Source organism: Enhydra lutris, unplaced genomic scaffold (genome assembly GCF_002288905.1).
Source record: "Enhydra lutris kenyoni isolate GAN:26980312 unplaced genomic scaffold, ASM228890v2 scaffoldscaffold22, whole genome shotgun sequence".
NCBI lineage: Eukaryota > Metazoa > Chordata > Mammalia > Carnivora > Mustelidae > Enhydra > Enhydra lutris.
Window position 1 is genome coordinate 6,153,877 of NW_019154106.1, and position 26,258 is coordinate 6,180,134.

The 26,258-nt window shown below is 61.0% G+C and overlaps 4 protein-coding genes across 8 annotated transcripts; 1 reads left to right on the forward strand and 3 right to left on the reverse strand.

Moving 5' to 3' along the window:
• Positions 1–1,020: 1,020 nt before the first annotated feature.
• Positions 1,021–4,674, reverse strand: LOC111149391 (transmembrane protein 151A). Its single transcript, XM_022506413.1, has 2 exons — positions 4,600–4,674; positions 1,021–2,380 (listed from the first exon to the last, which is right to left on the reverse strand). The coding sequence occupies exons 1-2, from the start codon at positions 4,672–4,674 to the stop codon at positions 1,049–1,051; spliced, it is 1,407 nt and encodes a 468-aa protein (XP_022362121.1). The 3' UTR covers positions 1,021–1,048.
• A 2,474-nt stretch (positions 4,675–7,148) lies between these two features.
• LOC111149568 (Yip1 interacting factor homolog A, membrane trafficking protein) lies at positions 7,149–11,476 on the forward strand. 3 transcript variants are annotated; one of them, XM_022506670.1, is made up of 8 exons: positions 7,149–7,351; positions 8,049–8,260; positions 8,425–8,529; positions 8,666–8,744; positions 10,258–10,315; positions 10,483–10,638; positions 11,077–11,170; positions 11,268–11,476. In XM_022506670.1, the coding sequence occupies exons 1-8, from the start codon at positions 7,321–7,323 to the stop codon at positions 11,412–11,414; spliced, it is 882 nt and encodes a 293-aa protein (XP_022362378.1). In that variant the 5' UTR covers positions 7,149–7,320; the 3' UTR covers positions 11,415–11,476. The 3 variants fall into 3 exon arrangements, with proteins under 3 accessions (XP_022362378.1, XP_022362379.1, XP_022362377.1); XM_022506671.1 differs by lacking the exon at positions 10,483–10,638 and having other exon boundaries at positions 11,268–11,472; XM_022506669.1 differs by lacking the exon at positions 7,149–7,351 and having other exon boundaries at positions 7,387–8,260.
• A 377-nt stretch (positions 11,477–11,853) lies between these two features.
• Positions 11,854–17,955, reverse strand: LOC111149971 (cornichon family AMPA receptor auxiliary protein 2). 2 transcript variants are annotated; one of them, XM_022507246.1, is made up of 6 exons: positions 17,614–17,955; positions 13,788–13,856; positions 13,322–13,369; positions 12,955–13,067; positions 12,669–12,812; positions 11,854–12,485 (listed from the first exon to the last, which is right to left on the reverse strand). In XM_022507246.1, the coding sequence occupies exons 1-6, from the start codon at positions 17,692–17,694 to the stop codon at positions 12,458–12,460; spliced, it is 483 nt and encodes a 160-aa protein (XP_022362954.1). In that variant the 5' UTR covers positions 17,695–17,955; the 3' UTR covers positions 11,854–12,457. The 2 variants fall into 2 exon arrangements, with proteins under 2 accessions (XP_022362954.1, XP_022362956.1); XM_022507248.1 differs by lacking the exon at positions 13,322–13,369 and having other exon boundaries at positions 17,614–17,926.
• A 722-nt stretch (positions 17,956–18,677) lies between these two features.
• LOC111149970 (RAB1B, member RAS oncogene family) lies at positions 18,678–26,132 on the reverse strand. 2 transcript variants are annotated; one of them, XM_022507245.1, is made up of 6 exons: positions 26,009–26,132; positions 24,273–24,345; positions 23,887–23,982; positions 23,679–23,774; positions 20,280–20,411; positions 18,678–20,184 (listed from the first exon to the last, which is right to left on the reverse strand). In XM_022507245.1, exons 1-6 carry the CDS (start codon positions 26,020–26,022, stop codon positions 19,990–19,992), a joined length of 606 nt encoding a protein of 201 aa, XP_022362953.1. In that variant the 5' UTR covers positions 26,023–26,132; the 3' UTR covers positions 18,678–19,989. The 2 variants fall into 2 exon arrangements, with proteins under 2 accessions (XP_022362953.1, XP_022362952.1); XM_022507244.1 differs by lacking the exon at positions 26,009–26,132 and adding an exon at positions 25,254–25,655.
• Between the last annotated feature and the right edge of the window lie 126 nt (positions 26,133–26,258).

Below are 26,258 nucleotides of genomic sequence, written 5' to 3' on the forward strand. Positions count from 1 at the left end.
GTGGAAAGCCCAGTTGGAAGGGGACTGCTCTCTCCTCCCTGGAGGAGGGCTGGTGTCCACTGGGCTGGGCCCCACCGGTGGGAGAAGCAGGGGCCCCCGTGGCAGATCAGGCGCATCGTCCAAGAGGCTGTGGCCAAGGCCGAAGTCCCTCAGATGCCCCGTGGCCTGGGCCCCGTGGGTCATCAGGAAGGTGAAGAGCAGAGAAGTCTGGGGGCATAAGGAGAGGGCAAAGCCTGGGGGAGCGTGTGGGTGGCTGATAGAGGCGGAGGTGACCTTGGGGGGCACAAGAGCAGAGATCGGGAGATGTGGGATCAAGGTGGGGCCCTGAGAAAGAACCCCAGATCATAGGGGAGCTGGATGTGGGGGGAGGGTACAGCGGGGAAAAACAGGGGGCCACGGGGGACAAGGCTGTGCTCCAAGAACCTGGCTCCCAGTACAGGGGCTGTGCCGCAGGATCTGACTGGGGACTGGCCCTGAGCAAAGACCAGAGGGCAGGCAGGGAGGGGCGTGTCAGGGGAGGAGGATGGGGACTTGGGGCCGGTAGCCACAGCCAGCCTCTCAGCTTCGTGGAGGCTGGCCCGGCCAGGCATGGCCCCAAACCACCAATTTGTGCTTCTGGGTTGCTCGAGGGCTCCCAGTGTGGCCTCAGCCGTGCAGGGAAGAGCCTAGAGGCAGCCCTCAGCTGCATGCAACAGCTGTCTCCAGGACTCTTCCCCCATCCCAGGCTTTCTGGAAGCATCCCTGCCACCCCCCGCCCAACCTGAGAGGGGCCTAAGCTGGATCACCAGCCACTGCAAGGGGTGGAACGTGGTGGCGGTGGTGGTGGGGGGGTGTTGGGACAGTCCACGGACTCAACTTTAGTGCTATCCATTCACCCCCAAAATGACTCTGGTCACTGTGCTTCAGTCTGTTTAAGGACTTTACCCACCCCACCCCCCGCCTCATGTGCTGGTCTGTTTTCCCCTCCGTCTCGGACAACAGCTGCTCAGGCATTGAAGGCCGTGGCAGGGTGGTGGGGAGGAGGCCGCTCCGGGAGGCCACGTGGGTCTCAGAGTGCCCCCTGCCCATCCCCCTGGCAGCCGCTGTCACCGTGGACGATGAGCACCGGGAAGTAAAGGGCGTCCTCGTAGCACGGGGGGCTTTCCAGGGGCTCTGTGTCCTCTCCACGGCGCCCCAGTGGCCCCCCGCTCAGGCTTCGGAAGACCCCTGGCGTGGCCCGGCCCCCGGCTCCCAGGGAGAGGCGGCTGCGGCTGAAAGGCAGGCGGGGCCCGCTGGGCCGGGCCGGGGGCAGCGAGTTGCTGCTGAGGGAGCGGCGGCAGCGCTGGCAGCCCCGGAGGTAGGCGCCCGAGCCGGCGCCCATGACCACAGCCTCCGAGTAGCTGGGCACCAGCTGCCGGTTGGAGCAGATGTGCCACTCCAGCTCGGTGAAGTCCACCGTGGCCACGCGGGAGAGCGGGGGCCCGCTGGGCACCGCGCCGGGGGGCGGCGAGCTGGCCCCGAACAGCTTCTCCACCTGGTAGTGCACGTGGGCCGTGCCGTAGGCCGCCACGACGCGCAGCGGCCAGGACAGCGTGGCCGCCGACACCAGCCAGAAGACCCAGGCCCGGGCGTACCAGGGCGGGCTGCGGGGGTCCGCGAAGACCATGAGGGACTCGCGGAAGTCCACGTCCTTCAGGTGCATGCCCTCGCGGGCCTCCAGGTAGTCGTCCAGGCCCTCGTTGGCGCTGAAGAAGCGGGCCCTCTGGGTGAGGTACGAGGCCTCGGCCTCGGCGCTGCCGAAGCTGAAGCACTTGGTGAAGCGCAGCCGCGTGGCCGCGTGCTCGGCCAGGCCCACCAGCTCCTTGGAGACGTCGCGGACGCCGTGGGCCGAGTAGTCGAACTCGCCGCGCGCCGTGCGGCTGTCTGCCCGCTCGTGGTAGACCTGCGTGGTGGTGTAGGCGTCGCCGTTCCGGTAGCGGGTGATCTGGCGCGTGCGGCGCACGTAGTGGTAGCTGGTGGCCTTCCACCAGACGCACGGCGGCGCCTGCTGCAGCCGGCGGATCAGCGCCAGCACCGTGCCCGCGTCGGTGCGCGGCGCCTGGCAGGAGCGCACGTGGCAGTGCCAGCACTCGGCCAGGTAGAGGAGGTAGAGGAGGGAGACGAAGGCCAGCGGGATGTACAGGTAGCCGTCGGAGCAGGGGCTGGCCGGGTAGGTGGGTGGGGGGACCCCGGCCCCTCGGGCCAGAGCTGCCTCAGGCCCCAGGACCAGCCTGGGCACGGTGGCCAGGCGACACCAGGCCACCACGGCGCCGCAGGCATGGATGAGCAGCGTGAGGAGCAGGCACTTCCAGTGCGACTCTCGGCACAGGGAGCTTCCCAGGGACTGTTTCAAGGGCCGCTGCTGCAGGGCGGGCAGAGAGGGGAGAGGCGCGGGTCAGGACAGGCCATCGGTCACACCTGCCCCTCTGCCTGAGCCCCGGGAAGGAGGTGGGGCAGGTTCCCCACTCCATGGAGGGGGAAACAGAGGCTCTGAGGGACAGAGCCTCTTGCCCCAAACCTCACCCTTCCGGCTCTCACAGTAGGGCTGCAGGATTCAAACTGGGGCCTCTCTGCCCCGGATCCTGTCCTCCCCTGTCCTCTACTGTGCCCCATCATCTCTCAGTCAAGGCCATCCAGGACAAAACGGACCCATCTCTGCCAAGAGGAAGGAAGGGCCCCCTGACTGGCCATTGAGAAAATGGAGCTCTGGTCCCAGCTCTGCCCCTAATTTGCTGTGTGGTCTTGGCCATATTGCTCCCCTCTCTGGGCCTTGATTCCTGGACCTGTTGGTACAGGAGGCCAGAGTGGCAGGGGGCCTAAGGTTGAAGAGCATGGGCTTTAGAGCCCCACGGCCCAGGACTCGGTACTGGCTCTCCTACTTACTGGGCGACTTGGACAGCTCCCCCATCCTCTCTGGACCTCAGTCTCCTCATCTGTAAACTGGGGCTTTTGTGAGGTTTCAACAAGATCTTATGTGTAGCCATCTCGGCACGGGGTCTGGCCATGGCAATAAATATTATTGCTGTTGCCCTGAGACTCCCTCTCGTCCCTTGGTTCCACTTAGAGACTTGGGAGAAGCTTTTAAGTAAGCAAGAAAGAGGAAGAGCTGGGAACGGAGGAGGTGTGAGTCGGGGGAGCAGATGGAGCGGCGTCCTCCGCTCCCCATCTGTGCTATGACGGCGGGGGCGGAACACAGCTGCTGGGCAGCAGGGGCCACTCTTGGCCCGGAGGGTTTGGCCTCCCCTCCAGCCTGGCCCCCACCTCACCTCTAGGGTCCCCACAGAGACAGAAATGGGGGAAGGAGTGGGGAAGAAATGGAGAAGGAAAAGTTAAGGGGCCACCTCTTCAACCCCAGGACCACCATGTCTTGAGAGACCCCAGAGGAGAGAAAATGTCCCCAGCCCAGCCCAGGGCAGTCTACCCTACCCCTGGTCACCCACCACATGTACACATCCCCACCATGACCTGCAGGTCTGGTCAGAGGCACACACCCACGCACCCACCCTCCAGCCCATGTTAATCACAGACCCACCTACCATGGATGTGCACACGGCCGGCTCAGCCCAGATCCCGGACCTTCATGGGTGCTCACCCAATCATAACATGGCGCACAGGTGCCTGCACTCGCAACCCCCACCACCACGCACACGCGCACACAGACCCACCCAGCACAGGACACACACACACACGCGCATATACCCGTTACAAATTCACTGAAGCCCAGGTCCACGCCAGAGCCTCGCCTGAGCGCGTGCACAGCCTCCAACCCCACCCCTACTGCAACCTGAAATCACACCCTAGACTCTACAGGAGAGACCCACCCACGACAGAACACACTCACACATCCCCACATCACCCAGGCGAAGCACCCACCAGACCATCACCTGACTTTGGCTCATCCAAGGTGTGGGGAGCATGGACTAGCATTCACACACCCACAAGCACACTACATCCATCCAAACACATACACAGACCCACTGGCCACCTATCACCCCCACGCCGGGCGCAGGGCCCCACACTTCTGCAGATCCTTTCCTTGGCTAGGGCTGGTGAGAGGCCAGTCTGGGGGTCCCACCCTGAAGGATGGGCCCTCGGGCCTCATCGCGGGGAGAGGGAGAAGGGGTACCAGAGGCCGCATCCTTTCCTCTTTCCCCTCCTCCCTCCGCTCCCTCCCCCCAACTCCCGGCTACTGCTGCTGCATTGCAGGCGTCGCCCGGGCACCTCGTGAGCCGCTGGGCTGGGCTGGGCGGGGGGCCTGACCCCCGGGCCTTGGGGGTGAGGGGCAGCGCTGCGGAATGAGGGCGCGCAGGGGCCAGGCGCTGACGTCACAGGAGGGCGAGGAGGGACGAAGGGGCGCCCGGGGCGGGAGTCGCCCCCTCCTCCCTTCCCAGCCACCCCCCCACCTCAACCCCCACGCGAGCCCCTCCGCTCGCCAGACGCCAGCTACCCTAATGACGTCATTGGCAACTGGGGTTTGGGGACTTCCCTCCTCACCCCCTGTCCCGGTGTTTGCCCCTTCCGTAGTCCCCCTCACCCCCGCTCCAGCCCTGGCTCCGGCCCCCAAGCACACAGCGCCGGTACCTCCTCCCGCAGCGGCTCGCCGTCCGGGATGAACGCGGGCACCTCCCCGCTGTCGCCTCCGCCGCCCTCGGGCATGGTGTCCTGGGTGCTTGCGCGGCCCGGGCCCGGGCCCGGGGCATGATAGGGGGGAGCGCAGAGGGCTGCGGCGCGGCCCCGAGGGCGTCCGCTCGGCTCGGCGGCCGCGCAGGGAGTGCGCGGAGCTCGAGCCCGAGCGCGGCGGCGGCGGCGGCGGCGGCGGCGGCGGCGGCGGCGGCGCGGCGGCTGCAGCATTGGCGGCCGCGGTGCCCGGCGCCCCGCCCTCCGCTGACCCCGCCCCCGCGGCACCCGCGGCGCCGCCGGCAGCGCCTGGTACCACGGGCACTGCCCGCCCCCCCACCCAAGAACCCCAAGCTGGCCGACCCAAGCTTGGGTTCTCCTCCCGCCGCGCTTGCGCTTGCGACCTTGGCCGAGTCCTTGCTCTTGGGGCCTGTTTCCCCTGCTGTAAAATGAGGGGGGATGGATCTCAAAGGTGGGTAATACCTCCGGCGTCCTGTCTCTGAGGAATAGGCCTAGGCTTAAGCCCACCCAGACTCCACTCCGGAAGCCTTGCTGGTAGGGAAAAAAGCAGTTACAACCCAGAAAGGTGTGATACGCCTCACTCACTGGACAGAGGTGCTGGGTTCTGCTTGAGAGCACACAGGACACCCAGGGTCCTAGGCTCCGTGACCTTGGGCCTGCACTCTCTACCCCAACCTCAGTTTTCTCACCTAAGAAATGGGAATAGAAAGGTGCAAACCGTTCATCATGAGGTACAGGGGAGTGGGATCTGTCCTTGGGAGGATGCCCTCCCAAGTAGTGGTGGATGCAGGGCTGCTCCCTGGCCCTTAGGGGCCTCAGACCTTCACACCTGCCCCTGGGTCTGGGCTACCCCCAAACTAAACAATTATTTGGTGGGATATAGGTGAGTTTTGGGTTGCTTTGTCACTCCCCCCCCCCAAAGGGCAACTCAAAAACCATTCAGTTCAACACTCCTACCCGTTTAAAAGAGAGGTGATTGAAATGATAGAGTAAAGGAGTGACCCAGGGCTTCATCCGTTCATTTTTTATTTATTGGGCACAGAGGTTTGTTGGGTATCTTCTATATCCAAGTATTGTGTTTGGCACTCTGAAGACAAGGGGAGGAATGGAGAATGACACAGGTCCAGTCCTAATGGAATTTATATCCAGGACAGACTAGTGTACCCAGAGGGAGCCTGGAACCCAGCCTCTGGCCTCAACCCCCCAGCCAGGTCAGTCCTCTGCTCCTTTTGTCTTTCTGAGAGGCACAAGTTAAACTGATTCTTAAAGAATAGGCTTTGGACAAATGGATATGAGGGGGAAAGGCATCCCAGGTGTAGGGGATTTCTGAGCAAAGACACTGCGATTAGATCACGTGAGCTGTGTTTAGAAAGCAGGAAAGTCACCTGGTGTAACTGGACACTGGGTTAGCTAGAGGCAGGTTGCAGAGGACCTGATTTTGCTCTCTAGAAAGTGGTGGCTGAAGGTGTGTGAGAGAGGAGGCCCCTGAAGGCTAGCTCTGAGGAGGGTGAGAGTGGCCACAAACTGGGCGGAGAGAAAGAAACACACACGGCCTCAGGAGGGAGGCTTGGTGTTGGGGGTGGGTAATCTCGCTTTAAGATGGACCGCAGGGCCAGCAATGACTCAGGAGTTTCAAGTGCAGCTTCAGGAGGTGGACCAGCGCACCTCCACACCCAAACTGGTTGGATCACGGGAGAATTGATGGGTCAGGCTTGGTGCAGGGTCCTGTCCCGACTATACCGCCCAATCTCTGGGACTTCAGATCTTCTGGAGTTTTCAGTATGTGTAATGCGTGTGTGTGTGTGCGTGCGTGTGTGTAGGGGGGTCTTTCTATCTGTCTTAAGAGGTCAGACCCTCCCAGCCGCAGGCCCCTAGACTCTGCCGGGTAGCGGCAGTGGCCGTAGGGCATTTCAGCACCGGATCACGGACAGCGCCCGCGCGGGAAGGAGGGGCGGGAGGCAGGAGGAGGAGTCAGCTTCCTGGGTTCGCTGGGCCGCCCTGTCACTGCCCCTCCCGGCCTCCTACTAACACCTCGCGGGCTGCCCGGGCTCCGTGCCAGGACTTGGGGGGTAGCGTGGAGGATGGGAGAGGAAAGCTGGCATTGAGAGGGAGGAGCAGGAGACCCAAAGGGCGGGACTTGGTAGAGCCCCACGGACCCATTCCCTCCTGGGGGACGTCCCGCAAGCGAAACTCCGTTCCCGGACTCACGCCTCCTCCAGGTCTCCACCTCATGTAGTCGTGGCACGGCGAGCGTCATGCGCCCCACTACGCAGGCGCGGAAATAATTCTCAACCCCCTCCTACCTTAACCCATCCATTGGCTGCTCTAGCCCCGAACTAGCAAACCCACCATCCAATCCGAGAGTGCCTTGAATTGCTCCGCCTCTCTCCCTCCCGGAAGTTGACTATTGCCGAATCCAATTCGGCGAGGTCGGGCCAGCAGCCAATTGGGAGAGGGGAGGGACGAGCTAGCGCCGCCGAGGAGCCAATGGCAGGCGACGGAGGATAACGCTGAGGACATGGCGGCTGCGGTCGGAGAGTTCGCGGACGTGTCGGTCTGCTCCGTAACGCGGCTCGGCGCCCAGGCAGCAGAGCAGCTGGCTTATTAGTATTCGTACCCACGAGGCGGCGCAGCGGGCCCTTGGGGAGCGCCAGCATCGCGGCCATGGCTTATCACTCGGGCTACGGAGCCCACGGTGCGTGGGGCGCGGGGCGGGCGGGACGCGGCCCGACCGGCCAGAGGAGGGTCGGCGGCGCGGCCCGCTCACCCTGAGGGAGAGGGGCAGTCGTGACCGCTCCCCAGGGCGGCGGGTGTCTTTCGGGTTTCCGCCCTGCGGGACTCCACATCACGTCGCGGACTTTGCCCTCTGGGTCCAATCCTGAGATCGGGCGGTGACAGCACCGCTGGGATTCCCATGCCCGACCCAGGCACGAACGGGGTCTGCCTTCGGAACTTTCTTTACCTGTCATGGCCCTGGTGGGGCCCCCACCACAGCCCAGGGCCTTTGGGTACCCAACTATCGCCTTTCCCACCCTTGTTCCTGCGGGGTGCCCTCGCAGTTATCTTCACCTAGGAACCTTCTCTCTCCCCCAAGGCTCAGTTCAGAGATCACTTCCCTCGAGAAGCCCCCCCCCCCAAACCTATAGGTGGGCAGCCGCTTCCAGGCGCTGCCTCAGCTCTTTCTTTGCCTACATTTAGTACCTGTGGAAAAGGAGCCTTCATCAAAGTTCTTTCTGGGTTACCTACCCGTATGCAGCCCGGATTTCACTAACCGATTGCTGGGTGGCCCCAGAACCCATACAGGGCTGCCCAGCCTGGGGAGAGGGGTGGGTGGTGGTTTGGGCTCATGCTTGATATTCCTGTCACCTACTCCAGTACCTACAAACCCACAGGCTCCAAGCACAGGGCCCGGGCAGCTCCAGACCCCCCTCCCCTCTTCGATGACACAAGCGGTGCTTACTCCAGCCAGCCAGGGGAATATCCAGCCCCAGGAGCCGACGTGGCCTTCAATGTCAACCACTTGCTTGGGGACCCAATGGCCAACGTGGCTATGGCCTATGGCAGCTCCATCGCATCCCATGGGAAGGACATGGTGCACAAGGAGGTGTGGCCCGCCCCCAGGGCAAGGGTGGCAAGATTTGTGGCTAGGGATGGGGCATCACGGGATCCCGCCTAATTCTCCCAGCAGCCCTCAGGGAAGGAGCACACCGAGGAGCACCCTGAGGTTTGGTGTGCGGCTTGCCCACAGCCTCCTCTCTCCTCTCCCAGCTGCACCGTTTTGTGTCTGTGAACAAACTCAAGTATTTTTTTGCTGTGGACACAGCCTATGTGGCCAAGAAGCTGGGGCTACTGGTCTTCCCCTACACACACCAGGTGAGCTGCCTACCAGGTGAGCTGGCGGGGCCCTGTGCCTCCCTCCGCCCGTCCCAGAGTTTGGCCCCCAGATCTCAACCCCCATCTTTCTTTTCTTTTTATCTTTTTCTCATGCCCTGGCTGCTGCCACCGCCAGAACTGGGAGGTGCAGTACAGTCGTGATGTGCCTCTGCCCCCGCGGCAAGATCTCAACGCCCCTGACCTCTATATCCCCAGTGAGTCTTTCTTTGACCTGGGCTGGGGGACAGTGGGGGGGACTTGTGCCTTGAGGCCCCAACAAGGAAAGAGAGACTCGTGCATTGATTCAGCATCTGCTCGATGCTTTTGTGTGTGGTGGTTGCTAGACACCCAGTAGACAGAGCAGCGGGACCAGTAAGGAGCTTCCCGGGCGTGCCCTCAGGGCCTTCGGAGTTTTCCCTTTTGCGATCTTCTTGCCTCTTAACTGGGATCATGTCCTTCCACAGCCTGGAGCTCAGGGCTTAGACCTGGTCCTGCGGCTTCCGGGAATGGGGCCTCAGGCTGGCTGCTTTTACTCTTACGTACGCCTGGAATGACAACAGCCTCTACCACAAAGGACTGTTGTGGAGATTCAGGGAGGTGATGTGCACTCAGCAGGGGGCACACTGAAAATAATAGTTACTGTCACAGCGATTACTGGTCCCCCAAGTCCTCCAACATTGCCTTCTCAGAGGAAGCGGTCACTCCCTTCTGGGTTCCCATAACTGCCCATCCACATGGCACAGGGTCAGGCTGCCCACCTTGGACAGTGGCTGGCAGGCTGTCCCTCTGACTCCTCTCTGTCCTGGGGCCTACACGAGGCGAAGCCCATGGTGGACACCCCGGAGGAGGGGTGAGTGGCCCCGCGCGGCCTGCAGGCGGGTTGCCAGGGCAGCCAGTCGTCGGCTCAGTTGCTCCGGGCGGGCCCCTGGTTCTTCTGTCCTCCAGTCCACTTCCTCCGAGAGCCACCTTGTAACGCAGGACTTGCCATCCCCATTTCACGTGTCGAAGCCAGGGCTCAGGGAGACAACTGTCTTTGAAGCCACATAGCTTATAGGTGGTAGAGCTTGTTTCCTGACCTCAGACCCTGTGCTTTCTGGTGGGCGTGTCAGTTCTGGTGCTTCGAGGGGGCAGAGAAGAGGTCCGAGGAGTTCCAGGCTGTGAAAGCCCAGCTCCCCTGGGCTCTGAGCTTTTGTGGAAACAGCAGAGGTAAACTGGGAGCCCTCTACATTGGTGGGACGGCCAAAGCCAGCGCCAGTGGCCGGACCCAACATTACTGGCTGAGGTGAGGTCTTCCCCATGGGCCAGACTCTGGGGAGAGCCTGGGTTGTCTCCAATTCTGTATTTTAGTCCTGTCGTGTTGTGGGAGATCAGTGTGGCTCCTGCCTGTTGGTCTAGGATTAGTAATAGCCTTGGCCCATGATACAGTGTGATCCAAGCAGGAAACTTGAGTTAGTGAGTTTCCTAACACAGGGACAGGGAAGGAGGTGGCTTGGTGGTCTTGAGAGAAGGGTCAGGTAGCATTTACACAGGGAGAGAGGGCTGAGCAGGGAAAGGGCATCCCAGGCAGGGTAGTAGGAGTGACTGTGGAGGCTGGGCGCATGCATATGTGGGGGCACGCAGGAAGGGATATATGGGGAGGAGGTAGGGAGTGTAAATGGCCCCAAATACCTAGCCAGGGGGCTCTGATTGAGGAAACCAGGCTGATGGCATCTTTCTGGCTCTTGGCAGCCATGGCCTTCATCACCTACGTGCTGTTGGCTGGGATGGCGCTGGGCATTCAGAAAAGGTTAGTACCCAGCGCCCTCCCCCTTTCCCACCAGCTCCCCTTCCTGCTCTCCTCACCTCCCTAGGGGCCCCTGTGGCAGGTCCCAAGCCCAGCCCATGTCCTCAGTCTCACAGCTGCCACAGGATGGCTGGTTTCCAAACACCCCTTCTCCCCGCACATGGTCACAGGTTCTCCCCGGAGGTGCTGGGTCTGTGTGCGAGCACGGCGCTGGTGTGGGTTGTGATGGAGGTGCTTGCCCTGCTCCTGGGCGTCTACCTGGCCACCGTACGCAGTGACCTGAGCACCTTCCACCTGCTAGCCTACAGCGGCTACAAATATGTGGGGTGAGTACCTATGGGCCAGGCCAGAAGCAGGCCTGGGAGAGGGGCCTGCCACCGTGGGTCCCCAGCTGGTGTAGCTGTCGCCTTGAATTGTGTCTGCCCTCTCTGGGCCCTAGCTCTTCTGTTAGAGGAACCAGCTGCTTTTAGCATTGTCCTTGGGACCCGTGTACTGTTGTTCAGTCAGGAATGTAGGCGAGTCACCCTGGGAACACAGGGGAGAAGGGCCTTGTGCTGGGGTAGTGAAGGGGGTCTCACGTCCACATTCTACACTCAGTCCTAGGCCTTCTAGGTTCATTTTGAGTCCAGGAGCCTGGGGAGATAGACTGGAGATAAAGGGCCCCAGTGGTGGTGGGTGGGGTCTAGGCTGGGTGGTGGGGCCCGTCTGAGGCCCAGACCCTTCTCTTTCTCCTCCCCACCCCCGCCCCCACCCCCGGCCCGCAGGATGATTCTCAGCGTGCTCACCGGGCTGCTCTTCGGCAGTGACGGCTACTACGTGGCCCTGGCCTGGACCTCGTCCGCGCTCATGTACTTCATCGTGAGTCTGGGGCTGCCCCTCGCACTTCACCCCAGGGTCGGAGCTGGGAACGAGCCTCCCCCGCTCGGCCCAGCTTCAGCGCCCTCCTTTCTCCCAGGTGCGCTCTTTGCGAACAGCAGCCCTGGGCCCCGACAACATGGGGGGCCCAGCTCCCCGGCAGCGCCTCCAGCTCTACCTGACCCTGGGAGCTGCGGCCTTCCAGCCCCTCATCATATACTGGCTGACCTTCCACCTGGTCCGGTGACCCCTGACCCCCACTGGCACTGATTTTTTCCATACATTGAAGATTTGATTTCCTTGATTGTATTTGACCCTTATTCCTGGGGACGGGGGTTGGGCGGGGGCTCTCCATTGCCCGGGGTTTACCAGGCTCAGGCCACCCTCGGGAGGGCTTCCTGGAGTTGGTGGCCTTGGTACCAATTTGAGAGGCAGGTGGAAGTGTTTCAGCAGGAATGGCTCTTTGGCTGTGGCCAGGAAAGGGAGGAGAGAAGGGAGTGGCTGCCGACGACACCGTGAAGGCCTCTGATCCATCGGAGGGGTTCCCTAGAGGGTCCCGTGGGCAGGTGGTTTGAGCCTGGTTGTACTGGGGATTCAGCTGAGGGTCGCTCCCTATAGAGTCCCTTTGCCCCATGTCCTCTTCAAGCCCTTCCGGAGCAGAACCGGGGCCCACGTGTTTGCAGTAGTTTATTCATATTTTCTCACAAATGGCCGGGGAGGGGGTGCCGGACTCCTCCAGGCAACATAGAAAATGGGTCCAAGAGACAGGACAGGCTGGGATTGGGGCAAGTGGGGATGGGGAAGGGGGAGGTCTGGAGAGAGAGCCTGGGGGAGGGGAGAGGGCAGACTAGGGGTGGGACTGCCCCCCTGCTGAGCCTGCTCATTCCCGGTGCGGGTACCCCCCCACCTGCAGGGGGAGCCTCAGGGTTGAGGGTGGAGGGGGGCGGCCCAGAACTTCCAGGGTCAAGCCCTGCCCTTTGGCAGGGTCCATGTTCCCCTCCAGAAGTGGACAAGGCCGGAGGTTCCGCCCCTTCCAAGACTGACTGCCATGCCTACAGGCTGGCAGAGGAGCCCCTGCCCCATTTAGAGCTCTGCCCAGCCCTGGTCCAAGGGGAGGGGGCTCTGAAGGCGGGAGGTCCCCGCAGCAGCAGTTTGGAGGGGTGGAGAGGAGGCTGGGGGCACCAGTGCCCCCTCCCTCCCCAGGGCTGAGGCCTCTGCGGCCGAGGGGTAGGGCTGGGGGTGCACAGGCGTCCGGTCCATTCTGGGCTTGCTCCCTGGCCGGCTTCCCCCTTAGAAACTCACCAACGTATAAACCATACTGCGGGAAGAGGAGGCAGTGAGCCGAATCCCGAGTAGGCCCGGGTACTGGCCGCCCACCCCGCCATACCCTGGGCTGCCCTCAGTCCTTCTGGGAAAAAGGCGGCAACTTGGGGCCCAACCATTTCTGGAATCGGAGGCACATCCCTTCCCTGGCTTCTGACTGTGGCGGGCAGGGCCTCACCTGTACAGGTAATAGAAGAAGGAGAGCAGGTAGAAGGCGAGTTTGCACCAGGACTCCTTCTGGCAGTAGTTGAGGATGTCCGCATTCATGATGGAGACCGCGTCATACATGACCTCAGAGCCGTCCGCCGGGCGGTGGAAGTACCTGGCGTGAGGGAAGGGCCTGAGAGCCCACTTCAGAGCTCCCCCCATCTCTCCCCTGCTCTTCCGTCTCCCCCACCCCTACCCCCCCCCTCCCCAAGGCAGCTTCTAGAGGCGGCCGAGCCTGGGGAGGCTGCGGCCCTCACCTCCAGAGGTGGTAGAAGAGGAGCGGGATGTTGAGGCCCAGGGTCACCCACTCTGCCGCGCACAGAAACATCAGACAGAAGAGGCCGTGGATGGAGTATTCCGGGACCACCAGCTGGGGAGGGAGGGCGAGAGGTCAGCTGCCTGGTGGGAGGACACCAGGCAGCTTCAAGGGCACAGAGGGGAGCCGGGGTTTTGGAGGTGCCCCCCACCATAACCTCTGGGGACTAAAGAGGCCTCAAGCCTCCCACTCCCTCCCGGTGGCGGACCAGATGAAGCAGGCCCCAGAGGGGCAAGGCCGCACTCCGGGTCGCAGAGAGAAGGGCCAACCTGGGCTAGGAGCCTCCTGCTACTGGCCCTGACACTGACCTTCCTCAGGAGGCAGCAGATGCGTTCGATGTTTTTTAAACGCTCGCGCTGTAGGGGGAGGAAAAGGTTGCCATGGGGGAGGCGGAGGAGCGGGCATTGGGGGTGCCCCCGCCGCCCTCCCTACATCCCCTGCCGACCCTCAAGTGGCCGCCAGGGGGCGCCAGAGCAGTCTCTGCGGCAGGGAAGCAGCCGCGCCGTCCCCATGGCAACCGTCACCATGGAGGGACCTTCACCCGCGTCTCCACGGCAACGGCCCAGAGCCTGGCAACGGCCGCCCCGCCAGGAGGAACCCGAGCCCTGAGCCCGCGCCAGGTGTTTGCTGGGGGCGGGGACAGAGAGGAAGGGCTACGGCCGGCGCCGGTCCCACCACGCAACCCCTTCTTCCCGTCCCCCATCCCCCTTCGCCTGGAACAGATGGAAAGACAGACGGACGGACACACCTCGGCACAGCACATGTATCACTTACTGCCCGCGCTGGGTTCCCCTGGTCGATGGGGTTCTTGAAGTCGGTCCGCAGCTCGTCAAAGGCTATGATCTGGGGGAGGAGTGTGTGCCTGTCAGGGTTGGGGCAGCAGCTGATGGCCCCCCACCCGTCCTTCCATGACACAGGAATTCATGCATGGGCACTGGACCAGATGGAGCTTGATGCAAAGGTGAAGAAACTGAGGTTGAGGGAGGGGCGGGGCCTGGCCCAAGGTCACCCAATAGTGGGGAATGGCATCCTGGTGCGCTAATGCCCAAGTCAAGCCATATTCACGATGCTTCCATCCAAAACATCCCAAGAGATGGTGTCTTTTTCTGCCCTTTGCTGGCCACCGGGGCCCCAGAGGCCTCAGGCACAGCCCTCGCCTGGGTAGGCTCCCTTGCTTGGGAGAGCTGTGAAGTATGTTCCAGGGTGATTGGGACTACTGGGGTGCCTGGCCCAGCACTGGGCGTGATGGGGGGCAGAGTTCAGGCTGGACTCTGAGTGGGTGATTGGTGAACAAGCAGGGGGAGGGCAGTCCGAGCAGCAGGAACAGCAGGTACAAAGACAGAAGGTTGAAGGAACAAGGAACATTGAGGAAGTCGCAGCTTCCATGGGGTCGAGTGACGGTGTGAGGTGAATGGGAAGAAAGAAGGAATGTGAGAGATGGGCTGGAGATGCTGTGAACCCGGACCAGATGTTTGGACTTTAACCCAAAATAAAGGGGAGCCACTGAGGGGTATAAGCAGCAGAGAAGGACGGTCAGGCTAACACTTAAGGATGGATGGAGCAGGAAGTACACATTGGCGAACAGTCCCAGCCAAGACCTGTATGGTGTTTGCTCTACGCCAGCGGGCTTTATGTCTACTACCTCATTTACCGCTTGCAACAACCTGACGGTGTAGGGCCTGGCATTACCATACCCGTCTTGCAGATGAGGAAACTGACACAGACAGGCTAAGTCACTTGTCCAAGGCCACACAGCTAGTCAGTGGTAAGCCAGGATTCTGACCCAGTTAGACTCCAGCGTTAAAATTCTTAATGGCTTTATCATAGGAAGGCCAGGCCAGTGAGGAAATGGGGGAAGGGTGGGGGTTGCTGCTCATCGACGATGATCGGCATGGGGAGAGCGGCAGTGAGAGTGGAGAGGTGTGGAGGGATTGCAGAGCTGTTTCGAAGCCGGACTCCAGCGGGTTGAATGGCAGGAGTGGAGGCACAGGGGCCCAAGTTGCCTTTGGGTGTTGGGGCACTTGGTAGATGGCAGTGTACTCATTGGGATGGGGAACTCTTGGGAGGTACAGGTGTTCGGAGGGATGATAAGACAGACCTGGGTGGGGGGCAGTGGGAGCTGACATGGAAGGAGGTCTGGAAGAAAAGTCTTCTGGGGTCCCCTCCCCTCAGCACCAGACAAGGCACAGGGCCCATCACCCCCAAGTACCCTGGACCCCAGATGGCTTGGAGGGAGAGAACGTGGGCTTTCTGGAGGGAGCCGGGGCCATCTGGAGCAGCACCCCCCTCCCCATGGACTCTGGGCAGCCACCTGCCTGCCAGGCACAGAAACAGGGTCCAGCAGGGAGCGGAAGGGTGCCGTCTGTCCGCCCCAGAGCTGGCACCACCAGCAGGCAGCGGGTGTCACGCCTCCCACCCCCCAGGCTGCCTGGCTCTGACTCAGCCCCCTGGAACAAACAATCCCCCACGATGACAGCTGACACGCGTCACTCACCAACAGGGTTGCCTAGTGACTAGTGGGGACTGGGCTCAGGGTCTGGGGTGGGATCTGGGGTCCTGCCCTGGAAGGTTCTGGTTCTTACCAGTTCGGATTGAGGACCACACCTCCTATGCCTATGCCCATCCCACCCCCCTCAGTAGGCCGTGCTCTGGGCACTCTGATGTATATACAACAAACCCACTTTATCCACAAGGAAACAGACTCAGCATGAGTGACTTGCTAAGATCACTGAACTAAATAGCTTAGCTGAGTGAACCCCGGGCTTGACGCATAATAGGTGCTCAATAAATATTTGTTGGGCCCTTTCCCCCAGCCTAGGAGCCTTACAAGGGCAAAGTCCGAGTCCTACTCATCCTTGACTCTCCTTCAGCTGCCCAGACCCCGGTTCTCAGGAAGCATCAACACTGGTGTGTTGGATGGAGGACTGCTCTGAGTAGCCCCTAAGAACAGGGACCCCCAGAGGGGCTGTGGGAGGTCTTTGGGTGGGGAGAGGCCTGAAAAGGGGCCTCTTGATTTCCAGGAACTTTCTCCCAGGAACTGGTTAGGTCTGTGTTCCCAGCCTGTGACCCTCAATTTCTTCTGATCTTTAGGACCCCAGCTCTCCTGCCCCCAGGATTGTCCACTACTCTGGGATGAGATAGGAAGCTCAGAGAGATCAAGATGGATTGGGGGGGGGGGTTATGGAGGCAGAGAAAGAGAAAAAGACAAAGGGGGAGAAAAGAAAAAGCAATTAAGAGACCCACAGAGAGAGAGGGAGGGAGGGAGAGGCAAAACCAGGGAGAGGGCTGGAGATGGGAGGGGGGAATGTGTTGGAAGGTACCTATAGGGGCTCACTCCTTATGGAGGAGGGGTGCAGTGAGAGCCCATGGAACCCTGAGGTCGAGGAGGGGGCTGAGGGATGGTGAAGGGAGAGATTGGTCAAGAGCCAGACAGGCTTATGGGGGCAGGCAGCAGGTCCCAGGAAAAAAAGAAGAAGTGGGGAGACCAGGTGATGGCAGGTGAGATAATGAGGAGGAAGGAAAGAGCGGGTTACAGGGGGGAAAGACTGTAGAGGGGTAAGGGAACTCCCCTAGAGGGCATGAAGATCAGGAAGATGTCCTGGAGCACAGGGGGCTGAAACGGACAGACCAGGCCGACCAAGACGGGCAGTCCTCATTGAGGGGATCGGGGTGGGGGCCAAAACCTCAGGGGACAGAGGTGGAGGGAGGGGGGTGACGGGGGGGGGGGGGGGGGGGGGGGGGCAAGCGTCCCAAACAATGAGCTGGAGGCTGAGTGATATAGTTCTTGGTGAGAGGAAGGGAGCCAGGCAGAGGGGACCACTGAGAAGACCCCAGAGAGAATGAGGGAGAGGGACTCTAAGGCGAGGCGATTAGGATGAAGGATGAGAAATGGACACAGAAAGAGCAGGTGTGAAGCCAGGCCCGAGTGAGAGACAGACCAAAGGGGATACCAGACAAAGGGGGAAGTGGGAAGGAAGAGGAGGGAAAATGGGAAGTGGGGAGGAAACCTGATAAGGGGAAGCCCGGAAAGGAGGGGGCAGGGAAGCCCAAGGTGAGCTGGTGGTGGGGACGAGGTCTCTGGTCTGCTTAAGAGCCAATCGCTGCTGGGTCAGGGAGGTGAGTGAGAGGGAAGGGGTTAATGGACTCTGCGATCTGTGGGTCCTGTAAACAGATGCAGTTGCCATGGCAACCGGCTCCATCACTCAGGCTGGAAAAACCCACGGGGGGGGGGGGGGCAGGCAGACAAACAAACCGCCCGACAAACAAGGGGGGGCGAGGGGGGGGGGGGGGGGTAGGAGGAAAGGAACAAGAATCCCAGAATTCTGCCCCACACCCCAAGGCGGCGTGCGGCAGGGGCGGGGGGTCAGAGACCAACTGACATACCCACAGACAGGCGGGGGCGGCGGAGGAAGGGGGCCCCAGGAAGGAAGCCGACAACGGGAGGGGGTATTCATGGGGGCGAACAGAAGCTGACCGAAGGGGTATAGCGGAGAGGAGGCTCCAAGTTTCCGCGGACCCCGAGCCCATCTGCTCGGCCCCCTCCCGCTCCGTGTGCCTACGGCGCCCCCCCACCCCGCCCCCAGCCCCAGCCCGGCCTTACGTGCCAGATGACAAAGAAGATGAGGGAGGCGCACAGCACCAGGGTGAGCATGTAGCAGAACGCGGCGAAGGTGAACGCCATGGCCCCCGCGCCGGGCGGCGGCCCGGGGGGCGCCAGCGCGGGGCCCGGGCGCAAGGGGACGCCCCCCGGTCCGCGTTCAGGGCCGGCCGGGCATGGCCCGCAGGCCTCAGGGGACGCGGGCGGCACGGCCGGGACCGGGGCCGCGGGGCCGTGGGGCGCGCGGGACGCGGGCCGGTGGGCTCGGGGGGCGCGTCCGCTGCCGGCTGCCCGGGCCGCGATCGCTCATCCTGCGATCCCTCGCCCGCGGCTCCCTCGCTCTCCAGCCCGCGAAGCCGGCGGGGCGGAGCCGGGGGCGGGGCCGCCGTGTGAGCGGCCTCGGGCGGGGCCGGGTCTCTGTGCGCCCCTCCGCCTGCACCGCCCGGCCCGGGCGCCACCCCCGCCCCAACCTCGGCGACACGTCGGCATGGACGCATATCCCTGGCATGCGCCCGCCCCCGCCCCCCGCGTCACACGAGTTGGGTCCACTCGGAGGAGCGCGCGCGAGCGCGCGCACACACACACACCCCTACCCTCACATACTGTATTTTGCACACTAGCCTCCCTGGGAGGCCAGGCTGAGGTCCGAAGTGGGAGGAACTTGGGAGTGTCCCAGGGGGCGAGACACCTGGCTTGAACCCAGAGCAAAGATGGGAGAGGGGGCAGAAGGCGATGCGGGCCAGGCACCATGCGGCACGTCTGCAGCGCAACTTACAGGCCGGACGGCCGTGCACCTGTGTGGGTGTCCGCGGCTGCTCACCAGGTACTGGCCCGTGGCCGCCCGCCTCCCCTGCTGCTGGAACCGTGCTGGGCCCGTGGGGACACACCACACAAGCAAAAGCAGGCAGCACTCCTGGCTTTAAGAAGTGGGTCAAGGACTTTCAACAGCAACCCTAGGACACGCAGCCCAATCCAGGGACCCCTGTACCGCCAGCCAAGCCCAGGGCCCCAGTTCCACTCCCCAACCCCGACAGCTCCCACCACAGACCACACTCAACCGCCACAACTTCCTTGCAAAAACCCTCGGCTCACCCGAGGGCCAGTGGAAATTTATTTATTTTTTGTCCTTTCTGTCTTTCCCCAAGTGGCTTTTCCTTGCAAAATGCCTGACATGACACCAGAGGGGAACCTGGGAGTGGGGGCACCCCAGGGACTTAAATATAAGCTGGAGGGCAGGGCACAGGTGGGACAGGCGAGAGACAGCACAAGGGACATGGCTTCTCAGGTAGAGACCAAAGGTTTGTTTTTTCTGCAGGAAGAAGCTGTGCCAGACGGCGGGGTGGGGGGGGCGGGGGGTGGTGCTAGGATCCTGGGTGGGAGGGGGTGAGGGGAGAGGCCCTGGACCCTGGGTCTGCACTGACATTCCCCAGAGGAGAAGCAGTGACAGGGTATGAGGACCTGCCCTCATAGGCTCCAAAGAACAGAAGGGTGAGAATAAGCCAGATGTGCTGCCTCAGGGAAAGGGAAGAGGTGCCGGCAGAGTAAGGGTTAAGGCTGGTGCCCAGCCTCTGGCACGGTGGGCCTTCCGCCTCTGCCTGCCATGGGGACAAAGGGGCTCCAGGAGCAGGCAGCACACGGGCCTGGCTCTGGCAGGGCAGGGGGTGGCAGGAGCAGGATCCCTCTGGGCTCAAAACACAGGCCCAGCATGGCCGTCCGCCCACCTGCTCTAGGTGTGCTCAGACCCCACCGCGGCCGGCCGGCCGGACGGCTGGAGCTGTGAGTGTGGGAGGGGAGGGGAAGAGGCACGGGGAGGAGAGGCAGGGAGGAGAGGAAAGGGTGGGCTGCTGGGCCCGTGGCCCCCATGCCCTTCCTGAGGTCCAGCCCAGGGCCCTGGATCCCGGGTCCTGGATCCCCTGGTCCCACTCCTGGCCCCTGGCGCTCTCACTGCAGCCAGTGACTGCACAGGCCAGGGAGGCTCCCAGCTCTTGGGGAAAGGGAGTGGGGACAGAAGGCAAAAGGGTAAAGGAAAGAAACCCACGGCAGCATACAGGGGGGGGGGGGGGGGGCAAGGGAGGGAAAGAGAGGAGCCCTCATCCCAAAGAAAGGTGTGTGGTGGGGTATCTTTTAAAGTTACCTAGAGGCAGCAGCAGAGCAAGCCCATATCCCCACCCCAGCCAAAGGTCCTGGGTATCCTCCCTGGGGGCTTTGACAAAACCAGGGCTCAGGGCAGCAGGCAGATGGGCCAGAGGGAGATGGGGAGCCCAGGACACCCCAAAGCCACAGACTCAAATGCCCCAGGAGAGGGAGGCCACCTCCTATCCCCTCTAGGGGCATCATCTGGAGAAGGTGCCCCCTCCTGTCCCACCCCACGTGCCCCTCCTAGCAACAGCCGCCACCAGCCGGCTTCACAGGGGTGCTGTCGATCTTGAGGTTGGGCCGCTCACCCCCCGAGGCTGCCCCAGGCCCCATCCGCTTTTTGATCTCAGCAGCCATAGTCATGAATGCCTGCTCGACATTGGTAGCGTTCTTGGCACTTGTCTCCAGGAAGGGGATGCCCAGAGAATCCGCAAACTCCTGACAAGGAGAGAAGAGAGAAGAGGAGGGGAGGGAGAAGTGAGGGGCAGCAGACCCCAGTCCACCCTGGGTGGCCCGACCCAGGCCCCACCCACCTTGGCCGTGGTGTTGTCCACCACTTTCTTGGTGGTGAGGTCGCTCTTGTTGCCCACCAGGAGCTTGTTGACGTTCTCGCTGGCATAGCGGTCGATCTCCTGCAGCCACTGCTTCACGTTGGCATAGGATTCCTACAGGAACCAGAATCAAAATACAGTTAATTTGCTCCCTACGCCCACCCCTACTCAAGGTCAGGAGAGCAGGGGCTTCTGAAGGGGGTTTCCCTGGGCTCCCAAGAGAGACAAAACCCCAGAGCTCAGGGACCCAAAGGAAGCTGTCCCCTCCCCTCTAGGCTCAGATCTCCTCCCTGACCCGCTCCATCTGAGGCCTCCAAAGCTGAACCCAGCACAGCACCAGCCGTCTGCCAGCAGCTGCGACACCTAACAGACTGGGCCTAAGGGCCAGCCAGCTCTGCTTCCTGCGGCCGGTCTCCCCGAGACACAAAAGGCCAAAAATACGTGGGGGAGCAAATGACAACAGGAGAGAGACCAGAGAGGAGACAGAAAAGGAGGGGAACAGGTTAACAAGAATCACAAAATTCCCCACAGTGGCCTTAAAATCCCTGTAAGGTGTGAAGGCTTTCAGCCCAGTGGTAGGTGGAGGGTCCTCGCAGAGGAGACCCTGGCCCATGAGGGACAGGTGCATCCTGGGAACAGAGCCAGATGTTCATCCTGCTTCCGGCACTAACAGCCTCCTTGCTCAGACCGGCTCTCCTGACAGCTGGCCGCTCCCCACCCCCTACCCCGGCTCAGAGACAAAGACAGAACTTTTAGGAACGTGCTTGAGCTAGAGCCACACTTTCCCTTCTCAGGAGTCAAAAGCGTGGTGATACCCACTGGGTTCAAATGTACACGTGCTGCCACGTCCCAGGCCGGGCCCTGTGGACAACAAAGGGACAAATACCTGGGTCCTGCCCTAATGCACTCAGGGGACAGTGGAGGACTAGACAGGGACACACATACACAATGGCAAGACAGGGTGATGAGTGCTGCCGGAGCTCCAGGACCAGCTCCGCCTGAAGAGACTACGGCTGACCTGCGTCCAAAGGGACGAACTGGCCTTGTATGGAAGCAAGTGGAAGGGTGGGAAAGTGCAAGGCGAGGAGAGGACATGCACCAGGTCAAGCTTCAGGCTTGACACGCTTCGGCACGTCTGGGGAGCAAGGAGAAGCTGGAGGCTGCTGAGACACAGGTCCCGAGCACAAAAGGAGGGGGAAAGGAGGCAGGCCAGAGAATGGAAGGTTTTAGCCTGGCTAAATCTGGACAACCAGGAGCCCCCAAAGGTTTTCTTAGGAAGGGAGCTGGAGAAGTACACCTGAGTTCTGGGAAGATAGTCGGGACAAGAGTGTAGAGGCCATATCAGACTGGCAAGAAGATGGCAACCATCTGGGAGGTGGCTGGAACGATCTAGGGAAGAGATACGCCCCAGGCCAGGGAGGGAGGCAAGGAAGAGCACCAGATTTAGAGTCCGACCATGCTGGATAAGCCCCAGCTCTGCCACTTACTGTGTGACCCTACACTGGTCACCTGACCCCCCGGAGCTCCAGCTTCCTCATTTTGATAAAACAGTAGCTCTCACTGGGGCTGTTGTGCCTAAGAGATAATGAATGCAGGCCTGTCTTATAACGAGTGCTTAATTAGCAGGAGCTGCTGTCATCCTCATCACTGCTATTGTTACAAGGGCAAGGCCTTGAAAGAGAAGGTGTGGTGGGGAAAACAGAGGGGAAAGAAGGGGAGGGAAGAGTTTTCCGGTCAGGCCAACAGGAACTCTGTTACAAAGATGGCGATGCAGGAGCCAGTTTAGCGAGAGAGGGTGAGACCAGTGCTAGACATGCTGAGTTCGGAAGATGATTTGGAGCTCAGGAGAGGTTGCCTAGGGGCAGGGAAGGGTAAGCTCAGAAGCCAAGAACCTTGGGTTCAAACACTGGCTTTGCCTCTCCTAGCAAACGAGCTAGCAATAAGACCACGGGCAAGTTACCTAACACCTCCCCAAGCATATTTCACCTGGAAAAAAGGGACCCCAGCGCTTAGTTCACTGGGTGATACGATGAAGGTCAGAACTACTGCACAAAGTGCCAGCAAAGTAGAACATAGAGAAGATGCACAGTGACAGCTGTTTATACAGGAATGACGGAACAGAAGACGGAAGTCGAACCACAAAGCGGCCAGGCCCATGCAGGAAAAGTCAGGAAGCACGAGATCGGGGGTGGGCAGGGGTACAGACGGCAGGGACTGTGGTGGTGGTAGTACAGGGCAAACTAGTCTGAAGTCACTGAAAAGAGAAGCTAATGTAGCAAGAGGCAGGAGAGCTGAAGACAGCAAACTTTAAAAAGAGAGGGAGGAGGAGGAAGGTAGAAGCCATGAGAGGTTGATCAGGGCCAGAACTGCAATGAGGTCATGGGACTTGGCAGCGAGAGGCCCTTGATGACCTCTGAGTAGCGCACAGTCCACCCACAGCTTGTTGTCCAGAAGGCATCGTGAATTCCTGGTGAGCCCAAGGGCCCAGCTGCCCGTCGGAGCAGGAACTCCTCCAGGCCCAGGGCTGATGTAAACATTTCCGTGTCCCCAGGACCTGCTCCCCACTAACCAACAAGGTTTAGTAGAAAGAATAAAGCAAGTAGAATCGGAAGACCGAGGTTTTCTGTGTCTGCCACTTAACTAGCTACACGGCTCCAAGCAAGTCTCCTCACCACTCTGACCCATTTCCTCACCTGTAAAATGGGAACCTGCTGCAGACTTCTTCAGAGTGTTAAGAGGCCGTGACAAGTTATATAAAGCGTAAAGGACGGTAGGACGGTCTCAGCCTGTTAACACCACCACCGCTGCCACAGCAGACCCAGGGCTCCTACCCTCTGCTCATGATGCGCCCAGAGTGCTGGGCTCCCTCGCCCGTCTAATGCCCTGCCCTCGATTCTCCAAGCGTCTTCACACAGGAAGCCAGGGGCCCAGCATAGCAACCGACCAGCTGACTAAACCCCTTCGAAACACAGGGGCCTAGAAACTCTAGAACAAGGCGGCAAGTTCAGCCAGGAGGTGTGAGGCCCATTTCTGCCAACGCCCCTAACCGGGGCCTCAGCAGAATGCACTTCTGCAGCGGTCTCCCTTCCTGTGAAATGAGTCCAAGCATAGTCTCCCTTCCAGGCAGCATCCGGAAGGGAGGATGGGAAGAGTAAAAGGAAACAAGAACCAAAGACCTGGAGTGCCTGGCTGGCTCAGTCAGTACAGCACGTGATTCTTGACTTCAGGGATCGTGAGTTCAAGCCCCATGCTGGGTGTGCAGGTTACTTAAAAAAATAAAATCCTAAAAAAAACAAACAAACCCCAAAACCCGGAACAAAACAAGAACCAAAGACCTGAAGCCAAGGAGACAAAACTGGAGATGTGACCTGAGGAGTGTACCTGGTCAGTGACATCATACACCACAATGATGCCATGAGCCCCCCGGTAGTAGCTGGAAGTGATGGTCCGGAACCGCTCCTGACCAGCCGTGTCCCACTACAAGACAGCAGGAGAGAAGGGCAGGTCAGCGCCAGGCTACTTGCCCAGAGCCCCTACCCCTCCCAAGGCGGCTGCCTCTGTACTAGGGACTGGGAAGAGCGACACTCACGATCTGAAGTTTGATGGTTTTGCCATCCAGCTCGATGGTTCGGATCTTGAAGTCCACCCCGATGGTGCTGATGTAGCTCTCCGTGTATGTGTCATCCTGGAAAAGGCGGGACCAACAAAATGGCCTAGGTGGACAGGCCCAATGCCCATTTAGAAAATCTCCCTCCAGGTCCCTGCCCCAGCCAAGCTTGTAACTGCTAAGCCCCCACTTTCAGCACCCCAACCTGCCAGCCCTGCGTCTTTGTTCAGTCAGAGATGTTACTAGAAGGTCCTGCGACTTCATCCTTGGTTCCAAGGTCTTGCAACCACTGTGCTCTGGGGTGCCCCCTCTCCCTCCTGCCTCCAGCCAGGACCCCCGGTGGATGGTACGGGAGGCTTCTTACTCACAGCAAACCGCAGAAGCAGGCATGACTTGCCCACGCCCGAATCACCAATCAAAAGCAGCTTAAACAGGTAGTCACTAGAGAAAAAGGATGGGAAGGCATGAAGGAAGGCAGGGAGCCCACCCGTCATGCCATCCTACAATCACAACTACAGCTTTCTCCCACGCTGTGAGGCTTGCCTTGGTTCGGAGTATCTAGGTGCTCACAATATCCTCCCACAAGTCCTGGGAAGAATAGGGCTGACCACTCCCCATACTACAGCTGGCCCAAAGGACCGAGTCTGAATTTCCACTTTACAGAGAAGGAAACTGAGGCACAGAGAGGGAGGCACATAACCTACCAAGGATCACCATCATTAGGAGAAAAAGCTGGGTGTCCTACCCTGACACCTGACAGACTCTGTAGTCTCTGGGCCAGTAGGGGCTAGTTAGGAAACCCCCGTCACTGCCCTGGGGCCGATGTGGCTTGGCAGGGGAGGTCCCAGAAATGGAAGCTAGGGCCCAGCCTAGAACTTGTTAAGTGAGTATCTATGTAAAGGGCCTGGTAGGAAGCCTCTAAGAGGTGGCGAACGAGTAGCAATGACCGCAGTTAAAATGCACTGAGTTCCTACTTTGCACTCGGCCCTATGTTAAACACTGCAAATGCATTATCTCATTTAAGCCCCTCACAGCAGCCCTCTGCAGTGGACGGTGTTACTCCCAACTAATGAGGAAACCAGAGGTCAGAAGAGGGAAGTGACTTGCCCTAAGTTACACAGCTGTTAACTTTAAGACTGGAAACCAGGTTCAGACTCCAGAGTCTCTGTGAGAGCCTGCTGGTTCCCTTCTGGGTCCCTTATAATCGAGCTCAGAGCTTCTCCCTTCCCCAAGGAAATCTGAGGCCTGGATCTGGAGGAGAAATAGGAAGTGGCAGAAGAGGAAGACAACAACTGACACTGGGGGAAAACTGTCAGGAGAAGTCCGGGGCAGACATGTGGGCCACCTACCCGCAGGGGGAGTGACCAAGAAGTGAGGAGAGTCTGAGGTACAGAGAATCCCACTGGAAGGGGAGAAACAAATGCCACATTCATCTAAACTTCATCGGCAGCGTGACGGCGAAGGGAAGGGGTGTGACGGTGGCGCAGGGGGCCTGCACAAAGGTGAGGAGAAGGCGGGAAGGGACTGGCCCCCAGGAGCGCCAGGGCAGCTAGACCCAGCAAAGGCCGAAGCGGCAGCCCCTGAGGGGGACGACCTCCGGGACAGCGACCCAGAGCACTCCCTCGGGGCCTCCCGCAACTGCCAAGCCCCGGGAACCGAATTCCGGGAGAACGGGAAAAACAGAAAAGATTTACTGTCAGACCTAAAGGGCCCGAGCCTGGATAGGCTCCAAAACGCCGGGACCGTCGTCAGCACCCAGACCGCCACTGCAAGCAGCAGGTGGGGAAACTGAGGCCTGGAGAGACCGAGGCTGCGGGGTCACCTGACCAATAGACCTGTTAGGGATCGGTGCTTCGGGCTGAAGTAGTGCCCCTTGGGGTCGCAGTGTCTGGGTCCCGGGTGCAAGAACTCGGGGTGCCGAGCCGGGGTCCTGGGGCCCCCCGGGGGGAGGGGCAGGACCCGGATGTGGGGGGGGTCAGCGGAAGAGGGACCCGGATGTGGGGGCACCGCTCCGTCCTGACCCAGGCCGGACAACCCCGGTAAGCGTACAGCCCCGTACTCGGGATCGAGGCTGCGCCGGACGGCGCGGGCGGGGCTCACTCACTATTCGGGGTTCATGGCGGCGGCGGTGGCCCGCTCGGTCGCTCCCAGTCAGCTCTGCTCCGCCTCCCGTTCCAAGATGGTGGCCGCTCCGCCCCAGAGGCCCCGCCCGCGATGCGCAGGCGCAAACATTCCCGACTGGGACCTTGCCGCGTTGCTTCTCGGAACTTGTAGTCTCTTTACTTTGCCCGACCACACCCCCCACCCCCGCGCCTGCTGTTGCGCAGGCGTAAACCCGAGGCCGCGTCTCCCAG

Bases quoted from the DNA above. Each gene is read 5' to 3' on its own strand.
- LOC111149971 (XM_022507246.1), bottom strand. From the start codon at position 17,694: ATGGCGTTCACCTTCGCCGCGTTCTGCTACATGCTCACCCTGGTGCTG. The intron at 13,068-13,321 runs GTCAGTGTCAGG...CTCCCTCCCCAG, and splicing joins TCTGCTGCCTCCTGAGGAAG to CTGGTGGTCCCGGAATACTC. The intron at 12,486-12,668 runs GTGAGGCCCTGC...CTCTTCCCGCAG, and splicing joins TTCTTCTATTACCTGTACAG to TATGGTTTATACGTTGGTGA.
- LOC111149568 (XM_022506669.1), top strand. From the start codon at position 8,003: ATGCTTGATATTCCTGTCACCTACTCCAGTACCTACAAACCCACAGGC. The intron at 10,316-10,482 runs GTTAGTACCCAG...ACATGGTCACAG, and splicing joins GCGCTGGGCATTCAGAAAAG to GTTCTCCCCGGAGGTGCTGG. The intron at 11,171-11,267 runs GTGAGTCTGGGG...CCTTTCTCCCAG, and splicing joins CCGCGCTCATGTACTTCATC to GTGCGCTCTTTGCGAACAGC.
- LOC111149970 (XM_022507244.1), bottom strand. From the start codon at position 25,333: ATGTGGCATTTGTTTCTCCCCTTCCAGTGGGATTCTCTGTACCTCAGA. The intron at 23,983-24,272 runs GTGAGTAAGAAG...CGCCTTTTCCAG, and splicing joins GCCTGCTTCTGCGGTTTGCT to GATGACACATACACGGAGAG. The intron at 20,185-20,279 runs GTGGGTGGGGCC...TCTCCTTGTCAG, and splicing joins TGGACAACACCACGGCCAAG to GAGTTTGCGGATTCTCTGGG.
- LOC111149391 (XM_022506413.1), bottom strand. From the start codon at position 4,674: ATGCCCGAGGGCGGCGGAGGCGACAGCGGGGAGGTGCCCGCGTTCATC. The intron at 2,381-4,599 runs GTACCGGCGCTG...CCCGCCCTGCAG, and splicing joins GCGAGCCGCTGCGGGAGGAG to CAGCGGCCCTTGAAACAGTC.